The sequence below is a fragment of the Gopherus flavomarginatus genome, chromosome 4 (genome assembly GCF_025201925.1).
Source record: "Gopherus flavomarginatus isolate rGopFla2 chromosome 4, rGopFla2.mat.asm, whole genome shotgun sequence".
In the NCBI taxonomy this organism is placed as follows: Eukaryota; Metazoa; Chordata; order Testudines; family Testudinidae; genus Gopherus; species Gopherus flavomarginatus.
The window spans coordinates 80,517,782-80,544,062 of NC_066620.1; the positions used below are offsets into that span (position 1 = coordinate 80,517,782).

General features: G+C 41.6%; 1 protein-coding gene and 1 long non-coding RNA gene across 3 annotated transcripts in view; one reads left to right on the top strand and one right to left on the bottom strand.

The window, feature by feature from the left end:
- LOC127049568 (uncharacterized) overlaps positions 1–26,281 on the top strand; it is an 838,950-nt gene that overhangs the window by 746,305 nt on the left and 66,364 nt on the right. The gene's annotated exons all lie outside the window — the stretch shown is intronic.
- Positions 8,101–26,281, bottom strand: part of MTR (5-methyltetrahydrofolate-homocysteine methyltransferase) — an 84,815-nt gene continuing 66,634 nt past the window's right edge. For both annotated transcript variants that reach the window (XM_050950382.1, XM_050950381.1), the window contains 9 exons: positions 25,592–25,673; positions 19,447–19,545; positions 18,292–18,367; positions 15,100–15,255; positions 13,803–13,999; positions 11,955–12,155; positions 10,761–10,953; positions 9,862–9,974; positions 8,101–9,717 (listed from right to left, as the gene is read on the bottom strand). In XM_050950382.1, coding sequence (XP_050806339.1) covers positions 9,631–9,717; positions 9,862–9,974; positions 10,761–10,953; positions 11,955–12,155; positions 13,803–13,999; positions 15,100–15,255; positions 18,292–18,367; positions 19,447–19,545; positions 25,592–25,673 — 1,204 coding nt within the window. In that variant the 3' untranslated portion in view covers positions 8,101–9,630. The remainder of the gene's footprint in view (positions 9,718–9,861; positions 9,975–10,760; positions 10,954–11,954; positions 12,156–13,802; positions 14,000–15,099; positions 15,256–18,291; positions 18,368–19,446; positions 19,546–25,591; positions 25,674–26,281) is intronic.

Here is a 26,281-nt window from a genome sequence, read left to right on the forward strand (position 1 = left end):
CTGGGTTATTACTCAATTATCATGCCTTTAAAGAAATGAGAGGTGTTAAGCTATGTTTTGTGTCCAGCAAGGCCATACAAGTATAATATCCAACGTTAATGGATTATTAAACAAAAATGTACCATACACAAAGAACCTCTGCAATTATGCCACGTCAATAATCATTCCTCTGGCAAGAGAAATGTGTAGGTGTCTGCGGTTCTAGTATTACCCTAGCATCTGCAATTTATTTAAGTAAAAGGTTTCATATGTCTGGTCATAAATTATAATTCAAATAGTTCTTGACTAATTGCTAGATAACCAAGGCACTGTAACTGCAGTACACTTAACATCTTTTTCCTTTGGAAAAGAACAGAATGATAGGACCGGGTGAGTACTCTGAAAGATTTACTCCGATTTTTAGGTGAATTTGTGTTGGTCATTTTCATGCCCCCATTTTGTATTTGAATTTGGTGGGCATTTATGCACTCCATAGAGTTAATTTTTAAAAAACATACCCTCAATATTTCACTGATGAATAAATTAAAGTAAATCATTGTGAATTATTTGGTCACCTCTGTCTCAATCTTACATACACAAGAATCACTTTTCCACTGAAGTGTAAACACCCCGAGATAGAACGCAGCATCTGTTAACAGTACACAACAATATTACACAATAGTTTAGAACAGGAAAAGAAGAATATCATTTATAGAGGGGGGAAAAGGAACTATATTGATCTCTTTTCATTACTAGTGATAAAATCCACTGTGAGCAGGAATGAGAGAGTCTCCTTCTCAAGTCATTTCTAGGCCTCATTATGGACTTTGGCCCAGATCCACAAAGCTATTTAGGCTCCTAATGTCTATTAAAATTAATTGAAGTTAGGAGCCTAAATGGATTTGTGAATCTGGGCTTTTGTTCTTTAGACTGTTATCTCTCTCAGCTCAGCCTTTAATGTATTCAGGTTGATAGCCGTCTGAGGGATGTAGTCAGGACTGATGGCTGGTAGAATGGGGAAGCTCATAATAATTGCAAAGCAAGATTCTTGGAACGTCTTGTCTGACACCTGAGGAGTAAATAATTTATCTTGAAACTGACCTATAAACAAACAGTTGATAGGACATATATTTGCTTTGAGGTCGAAATAATCAGTGTTTTCTTTCTAGATTTTGCCCTTATATCTTTGTCTCTACTCCTGTAAGCATGTTTGGCAGCTGTGACTCTAGCTGCTGGCAGTATTCAAGATTCAGGGTCTCCTGTAGGCAAACCAGATGTCCTCTCATTCAAAGCATAGCAAGGACTATGTTAAATGAACAATTAGACAGTAACTGCAGCCAGCCAAAGGAATGGAATTTTATAATTAAAGACTCAGACTTCTACTACCTGGACCCAAAGGAGTGCAACATACTGCTTCTTTTAAGTGTAAAACCTGTGCCTAGCCTCTACCTCCACATATGAGGAGGGATTAGAACAGGGGTGGGCAAACTTTTTGGCCCAAGGGCCACATCCAGGTAGGGAAATTGTATGCAGGGCCATGAATGTAGGGCTGGGGAAGGGGGTTGGGGTGTGGGAGGGAGTGCGGTGTGCAGGAAGGTGCTCAGGGCAAGGGGTTGGGGTAGAGGAATGCGGGGTGTGGCAGGGGGCTCAGCGCAGGGACTTGGGTGCAGGCTCCGGGCCAGCGCCGCTTACCTGGGGAGGCAACAGTGTGCACTGAGACCAGGTGAGGCTCCCTGCCTGCCTGCTCTGGCCCCAACCCTGCACCATTCTTGGAAGTGGCTGACACCACGTCCCTCTGGACCCTGGGGGAGGGAGGAGGCAGAGCCCTCCCCTGTGGGTACCTCCCCCAAAGCTTCCATTGGCCATGGTTCTCTGTTCCCGGCCAATGGGAGCTGCGGGGGGGGAGTACTCACAGGCAAGGGCAGCATGTGGAGCCCTCTGCCCCCACTCATTGCAAGGACATGGTACCAGCCACTTCTGGGAGCGTGCAGACGCATGGGGTTGGCAATCCCACAGTCCGGATCCGACCTGCGTGCCGTAGTTTGCCCACCCCTGGATTTATACTTGGGAAATAGAGCTGAATACCTTTACCAAGCTTTTAAGAGCATCCTTTACAAGCTTGAGATCTGCTGGGACCCCAAGAACTCCAAAAGGGACAAAAGCCCTCTATGAAAGTAGTTGGACCCAGATACCTTGGTTGCGTATTTAGCACATGCCAGAACTAGGGGTGTGAGCAGGAATAAAAAATTGACCACTTTGGGAGGGGCACGTTCTGTGACCTTGCCTTGGCACAGGGGTGCTGGAGGAGCTCACTCTCCTTGCCATGGCCCCTGAGCCAGAGAAGTTCTGTGCCCCTGCTGATTATTGGGGGGACATGACCATGCTTGCTCCTCCCTCCCTGTGCATGCCTCTGGCCACAATCTAAGGAGATTAAATAAACTGAGTGAAAGGAACGCAACCAATGGTGAATCTGCAAGCCAACACCAGGATGTTGTTGTCTTTCTTTGGCAGGAGTTTTATATGGGGAGGGGCTGATTAAAGCTGATAATCAAAATAGTTAGTATTTTACTTGGGTCATAAATAGGGCCCTACCAAATTCATGGTCATGAAAAATGCATGACAGATGGTGAAATCTGGTCTTTTGTGTGCTCTTACCCTATACTATACAGATTTCATGGGGGGAAGGGGAGAGGTCAGAATTTCCCAAACTAGGCGTCCTGGCCCAAAAGGTGGGGTGTCACAAGATTAATTTAGGGGGGTTGTGGTATTGCTACCTTTACTTCTGCACTGTCTTCAGAGCTGGGTGGCTTGAGAGCAAAAGCTTTTCTGAAGGCAGCAGCACAGAAGTAAGGCTGGTAATACCATACCATGCCCTCCTTACTTCTGTGCTGCTGTCAGTAGCTCTGCCTTCTGAGCAGGGCTCCCAGCCAGCAGCAGCCACTGCTCTCTGAAGGCAGTGCCACCACCACCAGCAGCACAAACGTATAGGTAGCCCTACTGCAACCCCCTACAATAACCTTGCAACCCCCCCAACTCCTCTTTGGGTGAGGACCCCTACAATTACATCATGAAATTTCAGATTTAAATAGCTGAAATCATGAAATTGACAATTTTAAAAATCACATGACCATGAAATTGACCAAAATGGACCGTGAATTTGGTAGGGCCCAGTCATAAATATTATATTGTCTGAAGTCAAACTAAGGATTTTTTCCCAGGGTTCTATATACTTAATTTCTTTAAATCTTAAAAGAATAAAGACCTCTAGCTGGTACTACAATACAATTAATATAAAAATTAAAGTTAAGGGATCTAGCCAGTACTCCACTGCCATGTAATCCTTCCCCACTCACTGCCATCCCACCTGATTTTCACTATCAGACATTTAAACCTAAAATTGCCTCCTAAAATTTGGAGAAATATATGCAAAGTAGGGTGGATAAAAATCAATGATTTAAAAAAAAAATCTATGTTTACTTAAATTGGATTTTTGAGAAAACCACCTATCTATAGTTTTAATTAAGATACATTATAGCTCAAAGATATATCATGGAATAGGGATTATAAATCCTACTTCCATAGTATGAGACAATATATTCATGTAATGTTTAAGAAAAGTTTTGTAAATGAGTTCCAATAGTTCACGGAAGGAGGGATCCCATTTTATGGGGTTCCAGGGGCTTCAGTAGAGATTATTTAGGTTAATCTTTCTATTTACCCACTGAGACTCAGTATCTCCTAGGCTGTGCTCTATCAGAGATGCTTAGTTTCGCAGTTCTCAAACTGTGGATTTGTTTCTCCAGAGATAACATGCTTGTTAACAACAAAAATGTTTTAAAATAAATAATATACAGAGGTAAGAAATAACAGACCTTAACCCTATTGTCCCTCTGCAAATTTGTGTATATAGTCAATCCCTTACCTGTCTCTAAACGTGCAAAGTTTCAAAAAGTTCAATGAATAAAAGATTGTTGGGGGCGGAATAAGAAGTCGTCTGGAGATAAATGTGAGAAGGGAGGGACAGGCAGTAGAAACAAAAGTGGAACTGTTTGAGCAGCATATTCCAGAAGTCTTGAGGTCGAGTGTAGTCGTCATTGATTTGAGATCTACCATACCATTCTCTCACTAGAAGGGAAAACGTATAATGGCAGCAGGCCATAAAAGAGACCCAGTTTTGGAATAAGAACCATTCAAGAACAACAAGGAGTCCGGTGGCACCTTAAAGACTAACAGGTTTATTTGGGCATAAGCTTTCCACTTCTTCAGATGCAAAAGTGAGGTTTTTTTACCTACGAAAGCTTAGGCCCAAATAAACCTGTTAGTCTTTAAGGTGCCACTGGACTCTTTGTTGTTTTTGTGGATACAGACTAACATGGCTACCCCCTGACACTTGAAACCATTCCAGAAATACATGTGTGCTGATGATGTTTTAAAGAAAGTCACATCAGTGAACTGGTGGAAGTCACTGAAGCACTTGGATTCAGAGACTGTTGAAGTGATCCTCTCACTTTTAATAGCAGTAGCTTCTTCTGCTAGTGTAGAAAGAATATTTTATTCCTTTGGACTAATTCATTTCAAATTGAGAAATCGTTTGGGACCTGAAAAAGCAGGAAAGCTTGTTTTTCTTTTCCAGATTATGAACCAACAGGAGAATGAAGGTGAAGATGACTGAGTTAGCTACAGAAGCCAATATTTTAAGTTTCTCATGTTGACCTGGCTGTCATAGTCAATCTAATTTTTGTTTTGTTTTTTTAAATATTTCATTTAACTATTTTAGTTAACAATTTTAACAAAAACAAACCTTGAATGTTTTTTAACTAAATTCAAAAATTCATCCAATATTTTAACAAAATAAGCATGTTTGCTGTTGAAGAAAAAAATCTAGAATACATAATGTTGTTTTAGTTAAATAAAACAATTTAAATGTCTGTCTGGTGATGTTCTCCTCCTTATACAGCACAGCAAGAAAATCCTCCAAATATTAATGATTAACCTGTTGAATTGGAGATAGTTCATCTCCCAATGACTTCATAAATATCTGCTTCAATTACCTTTGGTAAATGAAATAACCAATCATTCATTTTCTGATATAGCTATAAAACTAATCTGAAAAGTTTTCAAAACAAATCACTTAAAAATGTATAGTGTGTACCTTCTAAAACTGAAACCTACATCTATCTCTGAGTTGTGAAGAATATGTATTAAGGTTATAATAATCAACAGGGATCCACTTTTATGGAGAAATCCACAATTAAATAGAGTCTTCCTGACTAAATCAAATCTACCCTGATGCAAAGGCCAAATAGAAAATTAGGAGGTGATGAAATCTCATTTCTTCAAGGGATCCATTGAATCACGAGAGTAAAGTAATTTGTGTGGAGTACACTGAAAGGGAGCTGGTGTCTGATGGTGCCTTGAGAAAAGACAGCTGAGCTTAAGAAATAGAAAGTGGGGGAGAGGAGTAGGCAGCAGTCAGCAGGACTATGACAGACTATTGATGAGGGAACATCAACAAAGTGAATTTAAAGCAGCCTATTTCTTATGTTGGAATCTGGGGGTTCAGGACTGAGAAGGGTGGCTGATGAGCTGAGAACAAAAGTGGGGATTGTTGGTGGATGAAGAGGTGTGTTGCCAGAATAGGGAAACAAAAAGGATGTAGTGAGCTCTAAAGGATTTGGGTGTGGTGGTGGCTCAATATTTGTGTATATCTAATCCTCAATTCACCTTAGTTCCCCACTGTCTCCAGTAAATAATCTTCCCTTAACAACTTTGGTCCTCTTGCTGTGCATTTAGTATAATCCCACAGATCTCACCAGTGGTTATCACTGAATTGAACATGTAACACATGCCTTCTTCTGTGCTGTAAAATAACTGGATATGAGTCTTGAAGCAAGAAAACCATTATGGAAGTATAAGGTAATGCACTCACTTCCATTTGTGTGAATAACAACTTTATACATTGATATGACGTTTTCATGTATAGCAAAGGCGGCAAAGAGTTCTGTGGCACCTTATGTATAGCAAAGTTATTGATTAAGGAGTTGATCCTACAAACACTTACTCACAGAAGTAGCCCTGTTAAAATCTCTCAGATTTCTCACAAGGCTTGTAGCATTAGGTCCTAAAAGAACAGAAAAAAAGGGTTATCTTTTCTGTAACTGGTGTTCTTCGAGATGTGTTGGCCTTGACTTTCTACTTAGAACATACCAAGCCTTTCCAAAAACGGACTCAACTTTTCATCGCTACAGCGGATAGGTGGAAGGGTCACCTGCCTGTGCTCGCAGATTTCCAGTTGGATTACCCATGCATAAGGACCAGTTTCCACCTGGTGGGGGTTTGGCCGCCACCGATTGTCAGAGCCTACTAAATGAGAGCACAGGTGTCTTCGGGGGCCTACCTGGCTCACATCCTTATCCAGGACATCTGTAGAGCCACAATGTGGTCCTCTGTTCACACGTTTACCACTCATGCCATCACTCAGCAGGTCAGATATGAAACTCCAGGGGTATTGCTTTGGAGTCACCTAATATGGAATGGATGTGAGCAAGCACTCAAAGAAGAGTTTCCAGCAAGAAGGAACTGAGGGTGTGAGGAGCTGGAGGCATCCCTTATACTGCGCCATGGGCGCCACTCCAGAAGGCGCCAGGGCCAGTCCCAACGGATACTGCCAAGGGAAAAACTTCCAGCACTGGTGCATGCGGCGAGCACACACACCGAGTATGGAATAGACATGAGCAAGCACTGGAAGAAGAAAGTGTCTGTTGTTCATATTCATCTAACTGGAACTGTCTGTTTAGAGCAATGATCATAAAAGCCAAAACTTAACTGACAGCCACTGCAGAACAGTAAATTATAAACTCCTGATTGGGTGAAGAAGCTCTTGTACTGTATTTAGCAAAGCACTGCATCTCAGGAGCGCTTATTTCCTGAAATCAAACCAGCTGAGCACAGACAAGATTGAGGCATGTGTTTAAAAACAGCATGATTTATGGCAATAAATCAATTACAAATTTTACTAACATATCTCTAAAGAGCAGTTTGTTAAATTAGTCCTTTGCCTGTCCAATGCAGCATTTCATCTGTCTGCTTCCTGAAAAACCCACCGTGCTAATCTGCAGAAACATACGTACATGTTTGTTCTCACAAGGTCAGCGTATAGAAGTGCAGAAGGAATCTATCAGCCACAAATTCACCTTTTTAGAATGAACCAACATTTATACTTTACACATGACATGATGTAGTTCAACACAGATTTCACCATCTTTTTATAACTTGAGAAATTTTCATCTTCGAATAATCCAATCTGTGTAAAGAGAGATGTTTAAAAGTATTGATTACTTATCAAACTAATGTACAGACAAATTCTCCAGTTCAGATTCTGATCTGCATTGAAGTCAGGAGGATTACTCTGGAGTTATGTTGGTGTAAATGAGTTCAGAATCTGGCTCATACATCTTGATCTTGCTTCCACTGATATCAGTAACACAACTATCAGTGACTTCAGTGGAAGCAGGATCAAGATGTATGAGCCAGATTCTGAACTCATTTACACCAACATAACTCCAGAGTAATCCTATTGACTTCAATGCAGTTACTTTGGAGATGTGCCAATACAAGCAAGATCAGAATCTGGCCTTCTTTTTCCATCTACCAGCAAGGGGGGGGGGAAGATATGCCAGTTATTAGCACCTAGAAAAGGCCCAACTATAGATTTTGAGTGGGGAAAATTAAAGATTCCAGCCATTAAAGATTAACCTTCATAGGGAAAAATAAGACATGTTAGGACCTGATTTTCATTTGTACTAAAGCCCTTTGATGCCACTGTGGCAACGTACATGCGCCTTGTATTGTAAAGGGACCTGAGTGTGAACGAGAATCGAGCTTTTCAGTCTCTTGCTCTATGTAGTTTCTATTTACAAAAATAATCTCTAAGTGACTAAGTCTGGGATCCTCCAAATGAATTCAGAGCTAACTCACTTTGAATGGGATTTTCCAACACACCTAAGACTTAAATACAAAATCATACGGCAAAGTGTATACTAACTACAAAAGTAGGTCAGATTTTATTGCATATTTTATGTCAATGATATATTTTAAACCGAGGTTTGACAAGGATACCACTACCGATAGCTTAATATTTATTGTTTAAGGAGTCATATATGCATTTTTTTCAGTATACTTAAAAGTCAGATGAAGGTTAATATTGTAAGGCAATATTTAAATACCAATTGATTACAAACAATATATTTAGAAGGAGGGGTCTCTTTATAACACAGGTCATTGTTTTTGACAGATACCAGACTTAGAAAGCAGGACTTTCTCCTCAATGTTTCATAAAAGTTAATAATTAAATACGTAGCTCTGAGCGAGGTTAGTGCCTATCTCAGAGATTATTAGAAACATTCATAAACAGTGAATTTATTCAAAATTAAATATTTATTTAGAGACTAAACTTGTAGATTATCTACCGCTTACATTCAGATCAGAGGACTAAGCACAGTAATTTGATGAAAAAATTGTCATGTAACAGTTTCTCCAGCATGATGTTTTTGCTTAAAAAGTAGTAATTGGGTGAAAAAACACAGCAGCTATTTCCAAAGGCCTTTTCTTCATTATCAGTGAGCAAAGGTATTGCAACCACAGTTTTAATATTCAGGCACCCAAAGACCTACTTGCAACTAACATATTAAAGTCAGTAGCTCTTTTCATCCGCAAAGTGGTATATAAGCAACAAGTAAGTTTCAGAATACACACCAGTGAGGTAGGAAGTAGTATCCCCATTTTACAGCTACAGACAGTGAGTCAGAGAGATAACATGGTTTGCCCAAAGCCAGAGAAGACCCATCAGAGCTGGGAGTATTCCAGGCTTTCAGTTCTGTTCTCAGTCACACTGTTTAATTCTTTAGGATAATACAGCATTACTGGGATTGTTTCAGACCACCACATTACTTTGGTAGTTACAATAACAAAAATTATCAAAATAGCCTTAGTGATACAACCTTCTTTCTGATATAGCAAGATTGCTATATGAGCATGGGGTCTGGTGTTCTCCCAAATACAGGAGGCATCCGTATATTGAGGAGGAGAATAGATCCCATGTTGTTCCTTACCCATTAAGTATTACCCATTACTTATGGGGCATTCTTTTAGTCTATTTCCATGTCTTCTGACTTGCTGATACACACACCATTTAAAGACCAGAAGCAAAATTCTGCATTATTTCACCCAGTCAATGGGGTGCTTCAGTGCAAATGTTTGTCCCAAGATTATTAGGGTGTGAGCCAGTTCTCAAAATCTCCACCATCGAAAAGAAAACGCAGTGATCTCTACATCTCACGCAACATCTAGCCCAGTTATAGCATTTGGGCACAGAAATGCACAATTATAATTCTGAGATCTGTACTACCCCCTTGACAAATGGCATAATGCAAAACTACTTTGCCAAAAATTAACAAAGAATCAGACAAAAATGTGGTGGGGTTTTTCTTTTTGTCAGCAAGTGATGCTACAAAGCGAACAGCCTCCAAAGCCCACTGAGAGGTTCTGTCAATCAATGCAAACTACAAGATTCTAAGTCGAGATCTGTTCTGTTTCTGGAGAAGAAACTGGGAAGAGCAAGGCAGAGGCTTGCCCCTGCCATCCCACAAACAGTTATTCCAAATCATATGCCAGGATGGGCCCTAGCCACTTCTCAACCTCAACCACTGGCAAGTTTTTCCTCAGTGCATAATCTTGCACCTGCAAAGAAACAAGAAAAAGATTTTAACACATTGATTAGTAAGTCTCCATGAGTCAGTGTTTCCAAAATAGTCAGAAAACAGCTTGTTTCAACTATTTAATCAGTTTATTTGTAGCTCAACTATATCATGGAATCCAAATTACCTGATCCTTACATATTTTACCAACAGCAAAGTATTTGGATTTGGGGTTGGAGAAGTAGAGACCTGAAACTGCGGAGGCAGGTGTCATTGCTAGTGATTCAGTTAACTGAATACCTGAAAATAAAAATAACAATTTGTTTAGTAACTGATGGTAACACGCCTAAGTTCTGGAGATGTCTTGTTTGGCAAACTGAAAACTCTGTGACAGCATTAGGCAAATTCAAAAATGCAGGTTTTTAATGAACTAAAACAGGGAAATTAATAATAGTTCAATATTCCTTGTATTATTTATTTTTATTAAATAAAATTTATTTTCCTCAGGCACTACATTTTCAGTTTTCAACATGCTGCATATTTTTGTATCAGCAATGCAGGTCTGCAGTGTAGAAATTGTTAGGGATAAACTAGACATTTTGGCATCTGGGAAGGTAGCATTAGGGGTTTTTGGAACCTAGGAAAGTAGTTTGGGATTAGCAGTGAGACAGCTGACATTTAAAACAGCAACAGAAGAGGAACAGGGCAGTTCACACTTTCTAAGAGGTTTGAGGATCTCTGCAGACTGAGGAACACATCACTACATTGATCTACACTCTGTTCATCTTTGGAAGTTTGCTTGCGGCCACAAGGACATTAGAAATATTTTTTTAAATGTGAACTAGATTCTGCTACAAAATTCGCTAACAAACAGGAAAAATACCAAGATGACATTGTTCCATAAAAAACCTCCCTGGCTGCAGCAAAGGAATAGGTGTCTGTGTGTATGGGGGGGGAGCGAGAGAGACAGAGATTCCAACTGTCATTGTTTTGATTTTTGTTTTTATGCAGCTCTGCACTGGATACTTTGTCACAGTTTTAATTCCTTATTCAGGTCAAAAGGGAAATAAAAAAGGTTGCAGGTACCTGTTGCCTCCTCAATGTTTGCAAGTTTCCACATGGTGAGTTTTTCAGTGTGGTCAGGCTGACTCGGGTACCCAGGAGCTGGACGGATTCCATCATATCTGATCCTGCGCAAGTCTGAAATATCCAACTGTTCATTGTTGCAGTAAGCCCAGAATTCTTTTCGGACCCTTTCATGGAGCTCCTCTGCAAATGCCTAGGAACAAAGTGTAAGTATTTTAATTTAAAGAGACTGCCAACAACAGCAATTTAGTCCAGGCCAAAAAATGACATGGTCAGATTTCATTTACTTCTTTGTAGGGACTCTCACCATGGGTAAATAAGCATCATACAAGCAAACTGAAACACACACAAGGCACTTCTTTCACCCATTCTGGGTTTTTTTGGTGGGTGCTTGACAAGCATATATACTGGAGGTAGGAAAAAGGAGGCTGGTAACCAGGTGATGATACAGTGCCAAGCTGTAGAGAAGATGTTTAGACCTTGCCTACACTATACCATTTGCCCTGGTTCCAGCCATGACAGATGAGCCAGTGGTGTAGCTGCACCATCACAAACTTCTAGTACAGACACACAAATTTGCTACTTGTGTCAGAAGAGCTTAGCTCTGTTTGAAACTGGAGAAGTTTGACTGATGCAAACGCTAGCTTTCCTTGTTTACACTATAAGCTTGCATCAGAATTTGGCACATGACTGGAATCAGGACAAACACACATTGTAGAGAAGATCTTAGACACAGTGGGTCAGATCTTTCCTTTGGATATACTTGTGTGGTTACCATTAAAGCCAATGGAATCCCTGTGTTTGCATCCAAGGATAGAACTATTAGGTCATTTTAGGGTCCAAAAAATTATCTGAGGGAGTTAGAGATATGTTTTAAAAAGAGGCCCAGTTTACAACCTGTTTAAAGTTACTTGCTTTTTTGAGACTTGACCCTGAAACTCTCTTGTGATGGAAAAAAGTCTGGAAAGCTGCACTGAGTCTCAGATTCCCCTGTTGCTCATGCTGACTATCCTCTCTTTGCTCAAGACACATTCAGTGGCAAGTAATTTAATTTCAGATTCAATAAGTAGGACGCACCGTGTCACACAACATCCGCTTTTATCTAAGAAGGTGAAGAAGTGACTGTCAAATGAGACCAATGGAGAGTTCGAGGAAAGTATAAGCAGCCATGCAATCTGTAATAAAATTTGTTACCTCTGCTATACGATCTCCCAGTGCTTTCACCATTATGCTGTTGTAGTCATCACACTGTTTCTCATATTCCTTGCACAGCTTGTCTACCCCAAAGCAGGCCACAGCAAACAGGCCTAAATAGTCACGAACACCAGAATCAAAGGGGGCTATAAAATCAGAGAGGCAGTAATATGGGTCTGCGCAGTTGGAGTCTTTTTCGGCCTAAAATAATAAACAAAAAAGTTGCATCAAATAAGAGAACTTGCATTTTTTTTAAAAAAAGCTCATTAGAATATCAAGGTTGGAAGGGACCTCAGGAGGTCATCTAGTCCAACCCCCCGCTCAAAGCAAGACCAATCCCCAGACAGATTTTTGCCCCAGATCCCTAAGTGGCCCCCTCAAAGATTGAACTTACAACCCTTGGTTTAGCAGGCCAATGCTCAAACCACTGAGCTATCCCTCCCCCCCATTACTCAGGCAGGCCTAGAAATGGGTCCATCTACTTTCCCTCAACAGGTGAGAAATTGTTATTTTTAAATCACAAGGATTTCTAGATACAAGATATTCTTGTAAATAGCAGAAGGCAAGTATATGCCAGTCCTAGATGTATGATGCCTTCCATCTTTTCAAAGTGAAGTTTATGTTAAGGCCCAGGATCAGCATATTAGATGATAGACCAATGGGATTAGCCTGGAAAGAGACACTCATATTGAAATCCAATCAGTAAAACAAAGAGCTGAAAGTAACTGTGTACAACACCCGACCCGTGAGACCCAGAACTAATTTTGCAACTAGGTTTTCACATTTTTAAAAAACATTTTTCTCTCCCCTGTTGCTGATTGAAAGATCTACACAAACAGAGGAAACTGTCTGACCGAACAAGAGGATTAGTATAACAGGCTATAATAAAACTGCTGTCAAAGGCAGAAAATAAAGCAGGGGGAAAAAAATCTCTCAGTTCTAGTAATCTTAACGTTTGCTTGTAACAACAGCAGTAAAAAAAATTTCAGATGGAAGTGTGGTCTGTAAACTGACAGTATCCCTCTAACAATGCTGTTACCTTAGACAAAATCCTGCAGCATGGTCACAGAATCCACATCTGTACACAAAACTGTGCTCCAGAAATTCAGTTTACATATTTTTTTAAATTCTGTTTCTAAAGATCGTAAAGATAACTCTGAAAATATGAACTAAGCATAAACTGAACCAACATTATTTTCCCGGGATAGCTTGAAACAGTAACTCTGAGAAATCCAAACTTCTCCATTCACGTGAATGGGTTGTTAATGCAAACCTAAAGATGATCATTTAAAATGTCAATAATTAACTAACTATTTTGCTTCTAATCTGTTAACAGAAATGGCTGTGTTTATTCTCAACTGTTTCCCCAGGTGAGAATTAAACAAAAATAAAGACAGCAGATAACTGCAGGACAGACATTGTTAATGCTTATACTTAATTCAAAAATCTCATTTTTAGTATAAATTGAGCTACCACAGAATTTCCAGTCTGATGGAGGATCTTGATGCAAAATTTAGGTTGGGTACACAGGGTCTTGATTATGAAGTTATGCAGCATGATAGATGCACAATGGTGCTAAAATATTAGAAGAAAAAGAATCTGAAAAAATGAAATCTAAGGAGTGTTCTGTAATACACTGTTTCACCATTAGCAGATCTTATGTTATTGACTAATAATTTTTGAAAAAGGCAGACGGGATCAGGAGATGACTCTTCCTTTGTAGATTGCTCTCACAGATTATAGCTAACTTCATTTTCAGCATGAACTTTAATATAATCCCTTTATTCCATCTTCAAAAGCCAACACAAAGAACTTTATACTGGGTCAGCAAATACTCCATATTCCTACCTGTTGCCTTAAGCCATAAAATTTAGCTATTGGCTCTGCAGACTGCAATGCCTCTTCTGTTATATATAAATGAATATCATCTTGAACACTCTGCGCTGGCCAGAACCCAACCAGGCCGCTGGCTTGCAACTTCTTTTTGCTAATCAAAGTTTTTAGTAGGGTCTGAGCATCATTATAAACTCTTTTGGCTTCTTCTCCTAACAAAAAAAGAGAGACATTATAACTTTAACCAACTTTCCAGCTTCTCCCTCCCCTCTTTTTAAATAAATACACTTTCTGGATAATCCTGCTATTTCCTCAGTCATCTTTCTTATTGGTTACTGCTGTAGCACTTTAGCTGTTGCTAACAGAGGTGTCAGTGCTGTGATGGTTACGCAGTTGTAACAGTACACCTGCTGCACAAATACTTCAGCCAGCAGAATTCTAGTACAATAAAAAAGGTGGAGAAGAATAAGTGATGTGGACAGACTGTACATGAAAGTACCTAAAATACCCCAGAAATCATTAGATTGTGGTTGGGACCCCCCTTACACCTAAACACCTCACAGACTCTGCGCTGTAATCCACTACTGGTAACAATTCCATACTGCTTTAAAAGAGCGAGCCCCAGTGTCTTGCTTATCCAAACACACAAGACCACATAAACCATCCTCATTTTGATAGTATCCATTCCTTAGCTCACTTAACTCTGCTAGTGTGTATTAAATACTTCATATTTACACCAAATTATCTGGCTATCCAATATAGTCAGAACTCTTTGTGGATATAAAATTTATAGCCGCATCCGATCTGTGATCCGCAAACATGGTCCACAACTATCCGCAGCTATAAAGCTGCTATCTGCAGATTTGCAGGGCTCTAAATACAGTATAGTAGAAAGAACACTAATTTTTAGAGGTTTGGATACACTTGCAGCTTTATTACATATGTTCCAATGGTCTTTTAAAAAGAACTTTCAGGATTATGCATATCTGTGATTCTATGATGGGACCCAGGGCTTCTAGTGATGTTGTCCAACAACATATCAACATATAGACATATCAAGACCTCTATAATTTTTTTCCATCATCAAAATATTTTTTTTTGTTTTTATATACAAGTGAACTCTTTACAGTTGGGGCCTAAATAATTCCCCACTTACTTTTCATTATTAATCTTTTGTACCAACATTTTATTAAACACTTTCTGATTCAATTGAAGTTTCTCATGTGTATTGGTGAACAATCAGAATATATATTTTAAAATAACTGGTCTGTCTGCCTTGCCTTCATACAAGAAATGCTATTTCAATACTCACCCACTGCTTTATCATTAAAAATTTTAGGAAATCCTCGGTTGGGATATTTGCCCCGAAGTTGCCAGACATCAAAAAAAGGCTTCCAGTCAATGTATTCCACCAGCCTCTCCAGGTTATAATCTTCAAAAACTCGAGTACCAAAGAATATAGGTTTAACTGTAGAAGTTTAAAGTAGTTTGTCATTTGGGAATTACCACATATTGCTGAATCTTTCACATACAGTAGAACCTCAGAGTTATGAACACCAGAGTTACGAGCTGACCAGTTAACCACACACCTCATTTGGAACTGGAAATAAGCAATCAGACAGCAGCAGAGACAAAAAATAAAAAATAAATACAATACTGTGTTCAACATAAACTACTAAAAAAAGGTAAAGCAGCATTTTTCTTCTGCATAGTGAAGTTTCACAGCAGTATTAAGTCAATGTTCAGTTGGTAAACTTTTCGAAGAACAACTGTAACATTTTGTTCAGAGTTGCAAACATTTCAGAGTTACGAACAATCTCCATTCCTGAGAAGTTCATAACTCGGAGGTCCTACTGTACGCAACACAGCAAGGAAACAAACCATCACTACCATTCATAACTTAGTTTTCTTGTTCCCTGATGTTTTTGAACTCTCATCAGCATCTGTGTACCACACAAAGTATTTAAAATTGTCATCCTTCAGAAGACTGTCACAATAAACTGAAGTAAATCTAACTACCATATCACTACTGTCTGGCCTAGATAATCATCTAGGCCACTACACTGACCTAGAAGATTATTAGGCCTTAGTCTTGACATATGAAATTTAAAGTTCCTTCATTAGTTCATCCAAGTCAATACTGATTGGTACATAATTGTGTTGGACTCATGAAGTTACAGTATTTTGTTGATCATAGGGCTTAGAATATGTCAGAACTGGGCAGATGCATAGACTACCTTCCAGTAAATGCGTTCTATAACGATGAATTATATCAGGACAGGCAAACTTTTTGGCCTGAGGGCTGCATTGGGTTTCTGAAATTGTATGGTGGGCCGGTTAGCGGAGGCTGTGCCTCCTCAAACAGCCAGGTGTGACCTGGTCTCCGCCCCCTATCCGACCCCTCCCACTGCTTCTTGCGCCTCCTGACGGCCCCCCCAGGACTTCTGCCCCATCCATCCTCCCCTGTTCTCTGACGGACCCCCGGGGACCCCTACCCCATCCACCCCACCTGCTCTCTGTCCCCCACCTGCTCCCGGACCTCCCACCCCATCCAACCCCCACCCTCCTTCCTGACTGCCCTCCCAGGACTCCTGCCCCGTCGAGCCACCCCTTCTCCCTGACCGCCCCTGGACAGTCCACCCCTAACTGCCCCATCCAACCCCTCCTCTCCTTCCTGACTGCTCACCCAGGACCCCTGCTCCCATTCAACCCCCCCGTTCGCCTCCCTCAGACTGCCCCGACCCCTATCCACACCCCTGGCCCCTGACCACCCCCCGAACTTCCCTGCCCTCTATCCAACTTCCCCCCCAGCTCCCTGCCCCCTTACCACGCTGCCTGGAGCACTGGTGGCTGGCGCAGCTGCACGAAGCACAGAGCACAGGGTCAGGCCCCAGCTCTGCAGCTGCACTGCCTCAGGAGCTCGCCACCCACAGCATTGCACCAGTGGTGCAGTGAGCTTAGGCTGTGGGGGAGGAGAAACAGCAGGGGAGGGTCCGGGGGCAAGCCTCCCAGGCCAGGAGCTTATGGGCCGGACAGGATGGTACTGCAGGCCGGATGTGGCCATGGCCTGTAGTTTGCCCACCTCTGCTTTATATCCAACTCTTCTACTCAGAGACAGCCCAGTTCACCAGCACTGTGTGCTGTGAAGTTCCACATAAAACCTAGTCGGGAAGCTGCAGGAGCTTTTGCAACTTCAGTACATCCACTAGGATAGGGGCGGTGAGGGTGCATGTGCAGTGGTGGGTCCTTGTTATGATGTAGCTACTGGTCCAGCATTTGCATCTTCCCACCTTTTCTGCTACCTTAGGAGGGACCTTTATAAAGATTAGTTACTAGAAACTGAGTGCTGCATTTTGGCCCTGTGAAAGTAGGCACTAGTGAGTGCACACCTAGAGAAGCTGTGGAATCTCCGTCACTGAAGGTTTTTAAGAACAGGTTAGACAAACAGTGGTCAAGAATGGTCTAGTTATTACTTAGTCCTGCCTTGAGTGTAGGGGACTGGACTAAATGACATATTGAGGCACCTTCCAGTCCTACATTTCTATGATTTGATCATATGTACTATAATGGATCTTTGGTTTTAAAACGATGTACAACACTCACTTTTTGGCAATGTATAAAAGTTGCAAAGTTTCACAAGCTGGAAATCAGAAGGAACAAAAATAAATGTAATGGGGCCAAACATCTGCAAGCACGGGGATGAGAACACTTCATTTTAGGCCACTGATCTCCCATTTGTGCAACAACAATCCCTTCAAATTCAACAGATACTGTGACAGGGTCAGGCCAGATGGCTACAGGAGAGTGATAGAAGGCAGACATATTAGCCCCAGGTTAAATAGGTCCCCTTTCCCTGGGTAAGGTAACAGGGAAGGTTCCAGAACAATCAGGAACTTTCTGGAAACAATTAAGGCAGACAGGCTGATTAGAACACCTGCCAATCAAGAAGCTGCTAGAATCAATTAAGGCAGGCTAATCAGGGCACCTAGGTTTAAAAAGGGAGCTCACTTCAGTTTGTGGTGCGTGTGTGAGAAGCTGGGAGCAAGAGGCGCTGAGAGTGAGAGTGAGAGTGAGAGTGAGAGTGAAGGTGTGCTGCTGGAGGACTGAGGCATACAAGCGTTATCAGATGCCAAGAGGAAGGTCCTGTGGTAAGGATAAAGAAGGTGTTTGGAGGTGGCCATGGGGAAGTAGCCCAAGGAGTTGTAGCTGTCATACAGCTGTTACAGGAGGCACTATAGACAGCTGCGATCCACAGGGCCCTGGGCTGGAACTCGGAGTAGAGGGCGGGCCCAGGTTCCCCCCAAACCTCCCCACTCCTGATCAGACACAGGAGGAGTTGACTCATACAATAAAGCGCAGGACCTACCAAGGTAGAGGAAGAACTTTGTCACAATACCAATTTATTTTCAAGTCATGCTGCTCCCTCTGACAGGAGACCATACAGCTATATCCAGTGAGGTTATCAAGTATTAAGTGTTCAATTTAAAAAAAAAAGTAAACTGACCGGGTTTATAGTCTGACAGCCAGTCATTATGGAAACCTTTTCTCCTAGCTTGTTCCAATGATAAATATCTTCTTTCCTGTATGGAAATAAGATACATTTATATAACCTCTCAGATTTGAATGGCCTTGTTACAGTCTGAAATGATTTTGTTGATGATACATTTGAGGACAGCTTTAATTTCATCATCTAGCAAGTATCTTGGTAAGACTAATATAAAATGTACTTTACAATGAGCTAGTCAATTTACTGTACTACTCTTAATGGACAGACATTTCTAGTTGATTTAGTCTATAAGATTATCAAGCATTAATCTTCCCACATAAATTTAAGTTCCTTTTATTAGTTTAAAAAAATGAGTACAAATGCAGAGGAAGGTGCTGCATTTTACCTCTGTCTAACCTTGCTCAGAGCAAGTCTAGATGACAGCCATAAAAATCACAGGCGTTTCCCGATACATAGGATGAAATTCTGGCCCAGTGAAGTCAATACAAATTTTGCAATTGACTTCAATGGGGTCAGGAATTCACCTCTGGTCTACACCATAGTTCACAGAGTTGCTGCACCAGTGGTAGTGCAATTATGGGAAACTTTAGCAAGATGTTCCCAGCAGAGGACCCTAAGTTTTGGAGTCAACTTCACTTGCAAAGAGGCCAAAGTTAGAGCTGGTTGACCTTCAAGCATGCTTCTTTGTCCGTCTTGTCAGACAGAGGACCTAGGAGGTGTCTTCAGTACATTCCATAGTCTCATCTCTCATATTCAGTCTGTCTCCAAATGAATTCTTTCTCCCTACCAACATTTCTAAAACTCAACCTTGGCTTTCTTCCAGACAGCTAAAACTCTTGTCCAGACCTTCATCTCAATTACCGTGCAGGTCCCTAATCTTGGACACCACTGCAGTGTAAATAATAAACAATGACAATCAGGCCCTTCCTGAGTGAGTGGTGAGAGTTGGGTAGAGTTTCCTTTGTGGGCTGGACAATTCCATTTCATGTTGCCTTTTGTAAATTAATGATTTGTACTATATGTTTTAAATTGATGGAAATATGCCCAAAGATCATTAATATATGGAATTTGTTTTACAAGCAAAATGATAAAAGGACCAATCATTTTAGAAGGGAAAGAATTTAAATCAATACACAATGCAGTTTTTTTTACCTTGAGAGACTCGTAGTGATCCTGTCTAATGTCTTCATACTCCTCTATTATTTCTTCAAAGAAATCATCTTTCAGGTTTTCATCTAGCAGCTGAGAGCACTGAGAAAGCAAAAGGGAGTTTTAGCAGTAGGAAAGCTGCTGCAGCATGGACAAGTTTGAACTTCAAAGTAAGTCATCAGCTTTTCGTGCTCCAGCTTCTGTGGGTTTTGTGACCAACATAGCAATTTCCTAAAATATCCTTGGGAGGCCTTACTGAATTATGTTTTGGTACATTTGGGGTCCAGTATATTACATTAATGGTTTATGTATTATTGTGGGCCAGGGTTGTACATAACATCTCTCTGGGAGGAAACAGGATGTGAACCCTGGAAAGTGTTATGAACTTCAAAGGACTATACTGAATGATGTGCCAGACAAGAATGGACTTTTGGGACAAACAGTGTCAAGTGGTTTGCCTGGGAAATCTCTATGGAGAGGTGAATACAAATTACCCACCTCCATTTATGCAAAACCCCAGTTGTTGGAAGCTAGAGCCTGAAGAGGGGACCACTGTCTGTTTACTACCTGCTCCTGGAGTCTCAAGATCAAAGGCTCTAGCTGTATTAAGGAAAGACTGACCTATTCATAGGTGTGTTGGGTGTTATGAACTTGTAACCACAGACAACCCCCTTTATGAGGTTTGAAGGCCTGACTCTCTGCCAGAACCCTTCTTGGAGTTGGGTGATCTCTGGGGTAAGCTTATTAGCATGTCCGTAGATTCTTTTGTTGTTTTAATGTTTTCCCCGTAATGCTTTCACATTAAGAATAAATGTTTGCTTGGAAAGAGCTGTGTGATAACTTGTGACTGCTGGCAATGACAGTCAGGAAGGAAGGGAGACATGGGTGTGTGATCAGAAGTGATGGGTATGGAGCCTGGAGCCTAGAGCATGTGATTTGGTGGAGCTCGGAGAAGGAACACAGGTGCAGTATCCCTGAACTGTGACAGTTTTTATCTAGCTCAGGGTGATAATGAAGATCCCAGTCCCATCACTAAACTACCAGTGAGCTAGTAAATCATATTGTAGATGACAGACTAACATATTAAAGCAGTACTTCAAACTAACACTGACTGGTGCAGCCAGGCTATACCTTCTAGCCCCGCCGTCCATTGTCAGCTCTCTGGCCTTTCTGAGAGTGCCGAAAGAAACAATTCCCATAAAGGCACAGAGTCTGATGCACTCTGCCTCCCTCTCCCTTGCAGTCAAGACTTCCTCAGATGGGACCAATCCTACTCGTGGTTTGTTCCCCACCATCTGCACCCCTCTTGTTCCTGACCCAGAAGAGCTGTTGGAATCTATCTGCAGATGGAAGGAGGGGAAGGCATGCCACTTCCCGCAGCTCCCATTGGCTGGGAATGGCGAACCACGGCCACAGGGAGCTGAGGGGCTCCATGCCTGCAGACGTTCCAGGTAAACAAAACGACAATGTATAAGATAATCAATTCAATGATTCTGTAGAGTTTAAAATAATCAAATTTTGGTGTAGACCCGTTTATAAGCTGACCCCTGCTCTTTGATGCATCACTTCTTTACCAATATTTGGCTTATGAACGAGTACATATGGTAATTCCAGATGTGTCCTCACCTACCAGCAGCCACCTCTCTATTATAAAGTCAAAATAAAGCCCAAGACATTAGTTGATGCCCAGATAGCAATCATCCTAGGAATTAGCTAAATGTTGTCATTAGTTAATGGCTAGTTTAAGGGAAATGAACCAATTGAAAATGACCAATACTTCATACATAAAGAATGAACTGAACCACGCCTACCCGCCCAGTCTCTATGGGGAGGTGGCAAAGGGTGCTGTCACCCACTCTGTCTTCACCGCCAGACAAGAAGGGCTGCATCTGGCACAGAGTGACAGCCACTCAGCACTGCACAGAGGAGAAGAAAAGGACTGCTGAGACCCAATCCTTTCTCTCCCCATTGAGGAAAGATGCCTGCAAAGAAATTGGAGGATGCACAGCATAAATTTCCTAGGGAGGGTACAGGGAGAGAAGGCATAGTATCCATGTGGGGAGAGGACAGAGGCACACCAGCCATGAAGTGGTTATGGGCCTCAGAAGGGTCCCATTAACCATACAGGCCACAGCTGGGGGTGGGAGTGGGGTGGCGGGGAGAGTCGCAGCTTCAGTGAAAAGCGTTAATTGAAGATGAAGTCTAGCTAAGCAGGAGCAGGCTGGGCTTGTATAAAGCCAGAGAGTTGAGAACAGAAAAGGGCTTGAGGGAGAGGGTCTGCACTCACTCTCTGGACATAGGAAAAGCCCTGGTAGCTTGTCCTTGATGGAAGGGGTTTACCCAGAGGAGTTGTGGGGAAGAAACTCTGTGGAAGGCAGAGTAGGAAGAAACAGAGGGAAAGAGCAGTGAGTATTGAAACTGCGTAGACTTTGGCTGCTACTGACTGGGTCCCTGGGCTGCAAGATGGATTAGTGGGTGGGTCCAGCTTCCCCTACCAACCTCTGGGGAAGTGGCACAGACTGGGAATTGGTACAGAGCACTGCCTGAGACAGTGCACAGACAGCTGGTCTGGAGGGACTCTGATACCACAGAAGGGGAAGACTATACAGCGACCTTGCCAGGAGTCATGGAAAGGGAGTGCTGTGAAGTATGAGAGGAGAGACCACTGCTGAGACAGAGTGACTGACACAAGTGAGCGCCAGACCAGATGAGAAGTGATCCCCAGATCCAGCCACAAGGGGATGCCCCAGAAGTTAATGAACCTCACCTTATATAGGGTCAATTTGCTGGAGGTAGGAAGAACTGAAATAAGTGGGTGTTATAAAGCATGTTTTGACTGTATCTACTGGAGTTAGGATGTGGCTCCCTGAGTTCTTTACATGATTAGGACATGTTCTTTTTTTGTCCATATTACCAAAAAAAGACAGTGCATGTACAATGGCATGAGAGTTCAGCCTGGCTGAGGAACGTGCTGAAAGGAGGAGACTGCTAACAGACTCTAAACAGGCACAGGAACCAGGCCAAGGCTCAGCCAGAGGATTCCACATTCTTTTCTAAAATCTATTTTCCTGTTCTGAGGAACAGCACATATCCCATAACTCCCTCAGTGGGTAGTTTGAATGCACCAGCATCTGTCTTAGCCCCACATGGCTATCTTCTATAACAGTTACAGATCAGAAGACAATGAATCCGTAACTAGCCTCACCCAGTTCAATAGCTTGTCACTGCAAAATGCCTTGAATTATAATCAAGGTCTCTTAAATTATTCATTATGCCGCTGTAGTGGTGGAAACTGGCACTTAAATACAATGGGCTAGCCAAGGATAGTAATTGAGAAGCAGTCAGCTAGATTAAATCAGGAAATTGTAAGAACATCTCGAGTGAGCAAACTGCAGTTAGAAGATCGGGGTCTGTGTTAACTTTTTTCAGTTCTCGGCTGCAACCCCAAACTCAGGCAATTCAACTTTATCCTAAAAAAACCTTTTTTCACAGTGCTGCTCAGATTTTGACCATAACAAGCATTTTCTTCCCACAGAACGGGCTGGGAGGCTGATGCACAGAAACCTTATGTCTCATCGGATCTGATTTAGTCCAGGGACATACACAAAGGCATTGCAGAGGCACAGGGTTTATCTTTCATGCCAGCAGCTGCTTGCCCTGGGAATGTCCCACCTGAGGGTGTTTCAGAAGAGGGAATCCAGTAAGAAAATGCAGACTCCCATTAGCATTAACTCCAGTGGGGAAATCTCTGTGGGAATGCAGGTCAGAGGCAGGAGAAATGACACCATAGAGCACAGCTGTCGTCTGTCTCTGCCAGCATTTGGCAGATCCCCTTCCCAAATGTAGATCCTCAGGCAGGGAGGATATGGAAGAAAAATGATGAAGTGAAGGCGACACTCCTTTTTTCTCCACATCCTCAAGGTTATCATCTCCTTTACCCCTGAAGGGGATTATTAGGTCCTTTGAGCAACTGTCTTCTCTACTATCAGTCATTTTCAATGGCAGTACAAAGTCTTTACTTTCCTTTAAAATTTAAAGCATGTTGTCTTTAATGAAAGAACATTTTAGGAAAAACTTATCACTTAAAACGATCTCATCTTCTAGAGTTCATGTTAAAACTAAAATCCTCAAAGCTTCTTCAAACTTCTGGCTTACTGAAAAACCAGAGACGATAAAGTTAACATATAGTTTGCTTTTAGACATCTGGTGTGGAGTATGAAAGTGATATTTTTATGGAGTCAAGGAGGCATATCTATAAGATACAGTACTGCAGGTGTCTCCCAAAAAGAAATTATTCGATGTGAAGAATCAAAGTATGAAAAAAGCATAAGTCAACCCCAGGATAATATATTTACAAGCAAAAGCATGTAATTTGAGAAGTCTATTATTCATATCGCAATCTACATGAGAACGGCCATACTCAGTCAGACCAATGGTTCACCTAACCCAGTAGCCTGTCTTCTAAGAGTGGACAGTGCCAGATGGTTCGGAGGGAATGAACTGAACAGAGTAATTTATCAAATGATCCACCCCCTATCGTTCAGACACAGATTCTAGCAGTCAGAAGCTTAGACACCCACTCATTGCTTTTTCCCTCTGTTTCTTCCTGCTCTGCCTTCCACGGGTTTTCTTCCCCACAACTCCTCTAGGTAAACCACTTCCTTCATGGACAGACTCCCAGGGCTTTTTCTGTGTCCAGAATGGGGTTGTAACCCTGACCACCCTGGCTAATAATCACTGATGGATCTATCTTCCATGAACTTATCTAATTCTTGTTTTAATCAATTATACTTTTGGCCCTCACAGCATTCCCTACCGATGAGTTCCGCAGGTTGATTGCGTTGTGTAAATACTTCCTTATGTTAGTTTTAGAAGTGCTGCCTATTAATTTCATTGGGTGACCCCTGGTTGGTGTGTTATGTGAAGGGGTAAATAATAATTCCCTATTCACTTTCTCCACAAAATTCACAATTGTATAGATCTCTATCATATCCCCCGTGCTCCAGTCATCTCTTCTCCAAGCTGAACAATGCCGGTCTTTTTAATCTCTCCTCATACAGAAGCTGTTCCATAACGCTAATCATTTCTGTTGCCTTTCTCTGTACTACTTCCAGTTCTCTGAGATGGGGTCACTAAAACAGCATATAGTATTCCAGGTATAGGCATACCATGGACTTGTATAGTGGCACTATGATATTTTTCTGTTCTTACAATATTTAATTTTGCCCATGACTGCTTTAAGCATTCAAAAGCAGCATAACAACACTATACAAATCTGATACAGAGACAGTGTGGGGGAGTTGCAGATATTTATTTTTCATCACATTTGCGTTTCGTTTCCGTAGATATCATACTGGCAATTTTATACAGTAGGCATTTGATATGGATTAAAACAATATGCCTTAAGGACATGACCAGCCTCAACAATGCACTGCAGTGCTGGGTCTAGAGAACAAATCACCATACAGCCAGCTCTCAGTGCAAGAGATGATTCCAACTGATAAACCAGTGAGTTCCTATAGAATAATTTTTTAATTCTCCATTTCATCCATATATTGATCACACCCTGATCATGTGGACTGTTACTTCCAAGGGGAAGTTGCCTGATGTCCAACTCATGAACTAGCCTGCAAAGGATACTGGCAAGACAAACACCTCAAGCACTGCTTCACTTGCTGACATACTTTGAGCTCTCCTCAGCTTGGCAACGAACTCAACTCAGTCTAGAAGCCAGGGGGTATCCCTGACTACAGGTTTCCTCCTCTTGATGACAGTGTCATGATGAGTACTACCAGGCAGGCCTTGTCTGTAGGAATTAGCTTTTAAAAAGCAGGAAGAGGCTTTTTGATGACATTCTTAAGAGTTAAAAGCTAAGCAAAGGGACCTGAATGGGTGTTCTGCACATGCACCCTTTGCTAAGGACCAGCTCAAGACTTAGGCAACAGTTCATTCCCACTAAGCTCTCAAAATAGGCTTCAGTGGGATTCCACTGGTGCACAGGCCTTGATCTAGCCCCATGCACAGGGTGACTTTTATCCATAGTGAACTTGCAGGATCACGCCACTTCTTATAAAACATATAACACTACAGGAAGGGGTGGGGTGAGGTGTGTCTGCCTGAGGGGAGAAAACCGTGATCCAGAACTTACAACCACCACACTCTTGGATGCATCCAGGACATGAATGACCGGTGCACTGTACCGTGGGGCAATTTTCACAGCTGTATGTGTTCTGAAATGGGAAAACAGAACAAAAGTAAGTGTTGCCAAAGTACAAGGCTTTTCAGAACCATGATGCACTGCGACACTGTCAAGCTTGTGCTTTTTATGAAGATTGTAAAAAGCCAAGATTTCTTTTGGCAGACAACGAAATCCTAAACTTACAACTAGAACAGAAGATGATATTAATCCATTTATCTGCGGTAAATTGATCAATAAACACAGATATAATTTATATGTACAGTGGCTCCTTCCAAGGGTATCAAAATTCTTTACAAATATTGGGCCAAATTCTATGCCAGCTTACCCTACATGTAACCTCACTGACTTTTAAAAGGTTGTAACAAGAACAGAATTGTGCTAATCAATTAATCGAACCTCATAATACCCCATGAGGTTGATGTTCAAGGCTAAACCCACCAGAAAAAATAATTATAGTTCCTTCTGTACATCTTACAAGTACTTCTGTTTAAGTAGGCCTCTTGTCTTTTAACAGAGTTCCACTAACACAGACAACTGATGTACTGAGATTGACAGTACATAAGGCGTTCTACTGTAGTTGCATATAACAAACCCACAGCCTTTAGAACCAAAAGTGCAAGCACTCGCTCACTTAAACTG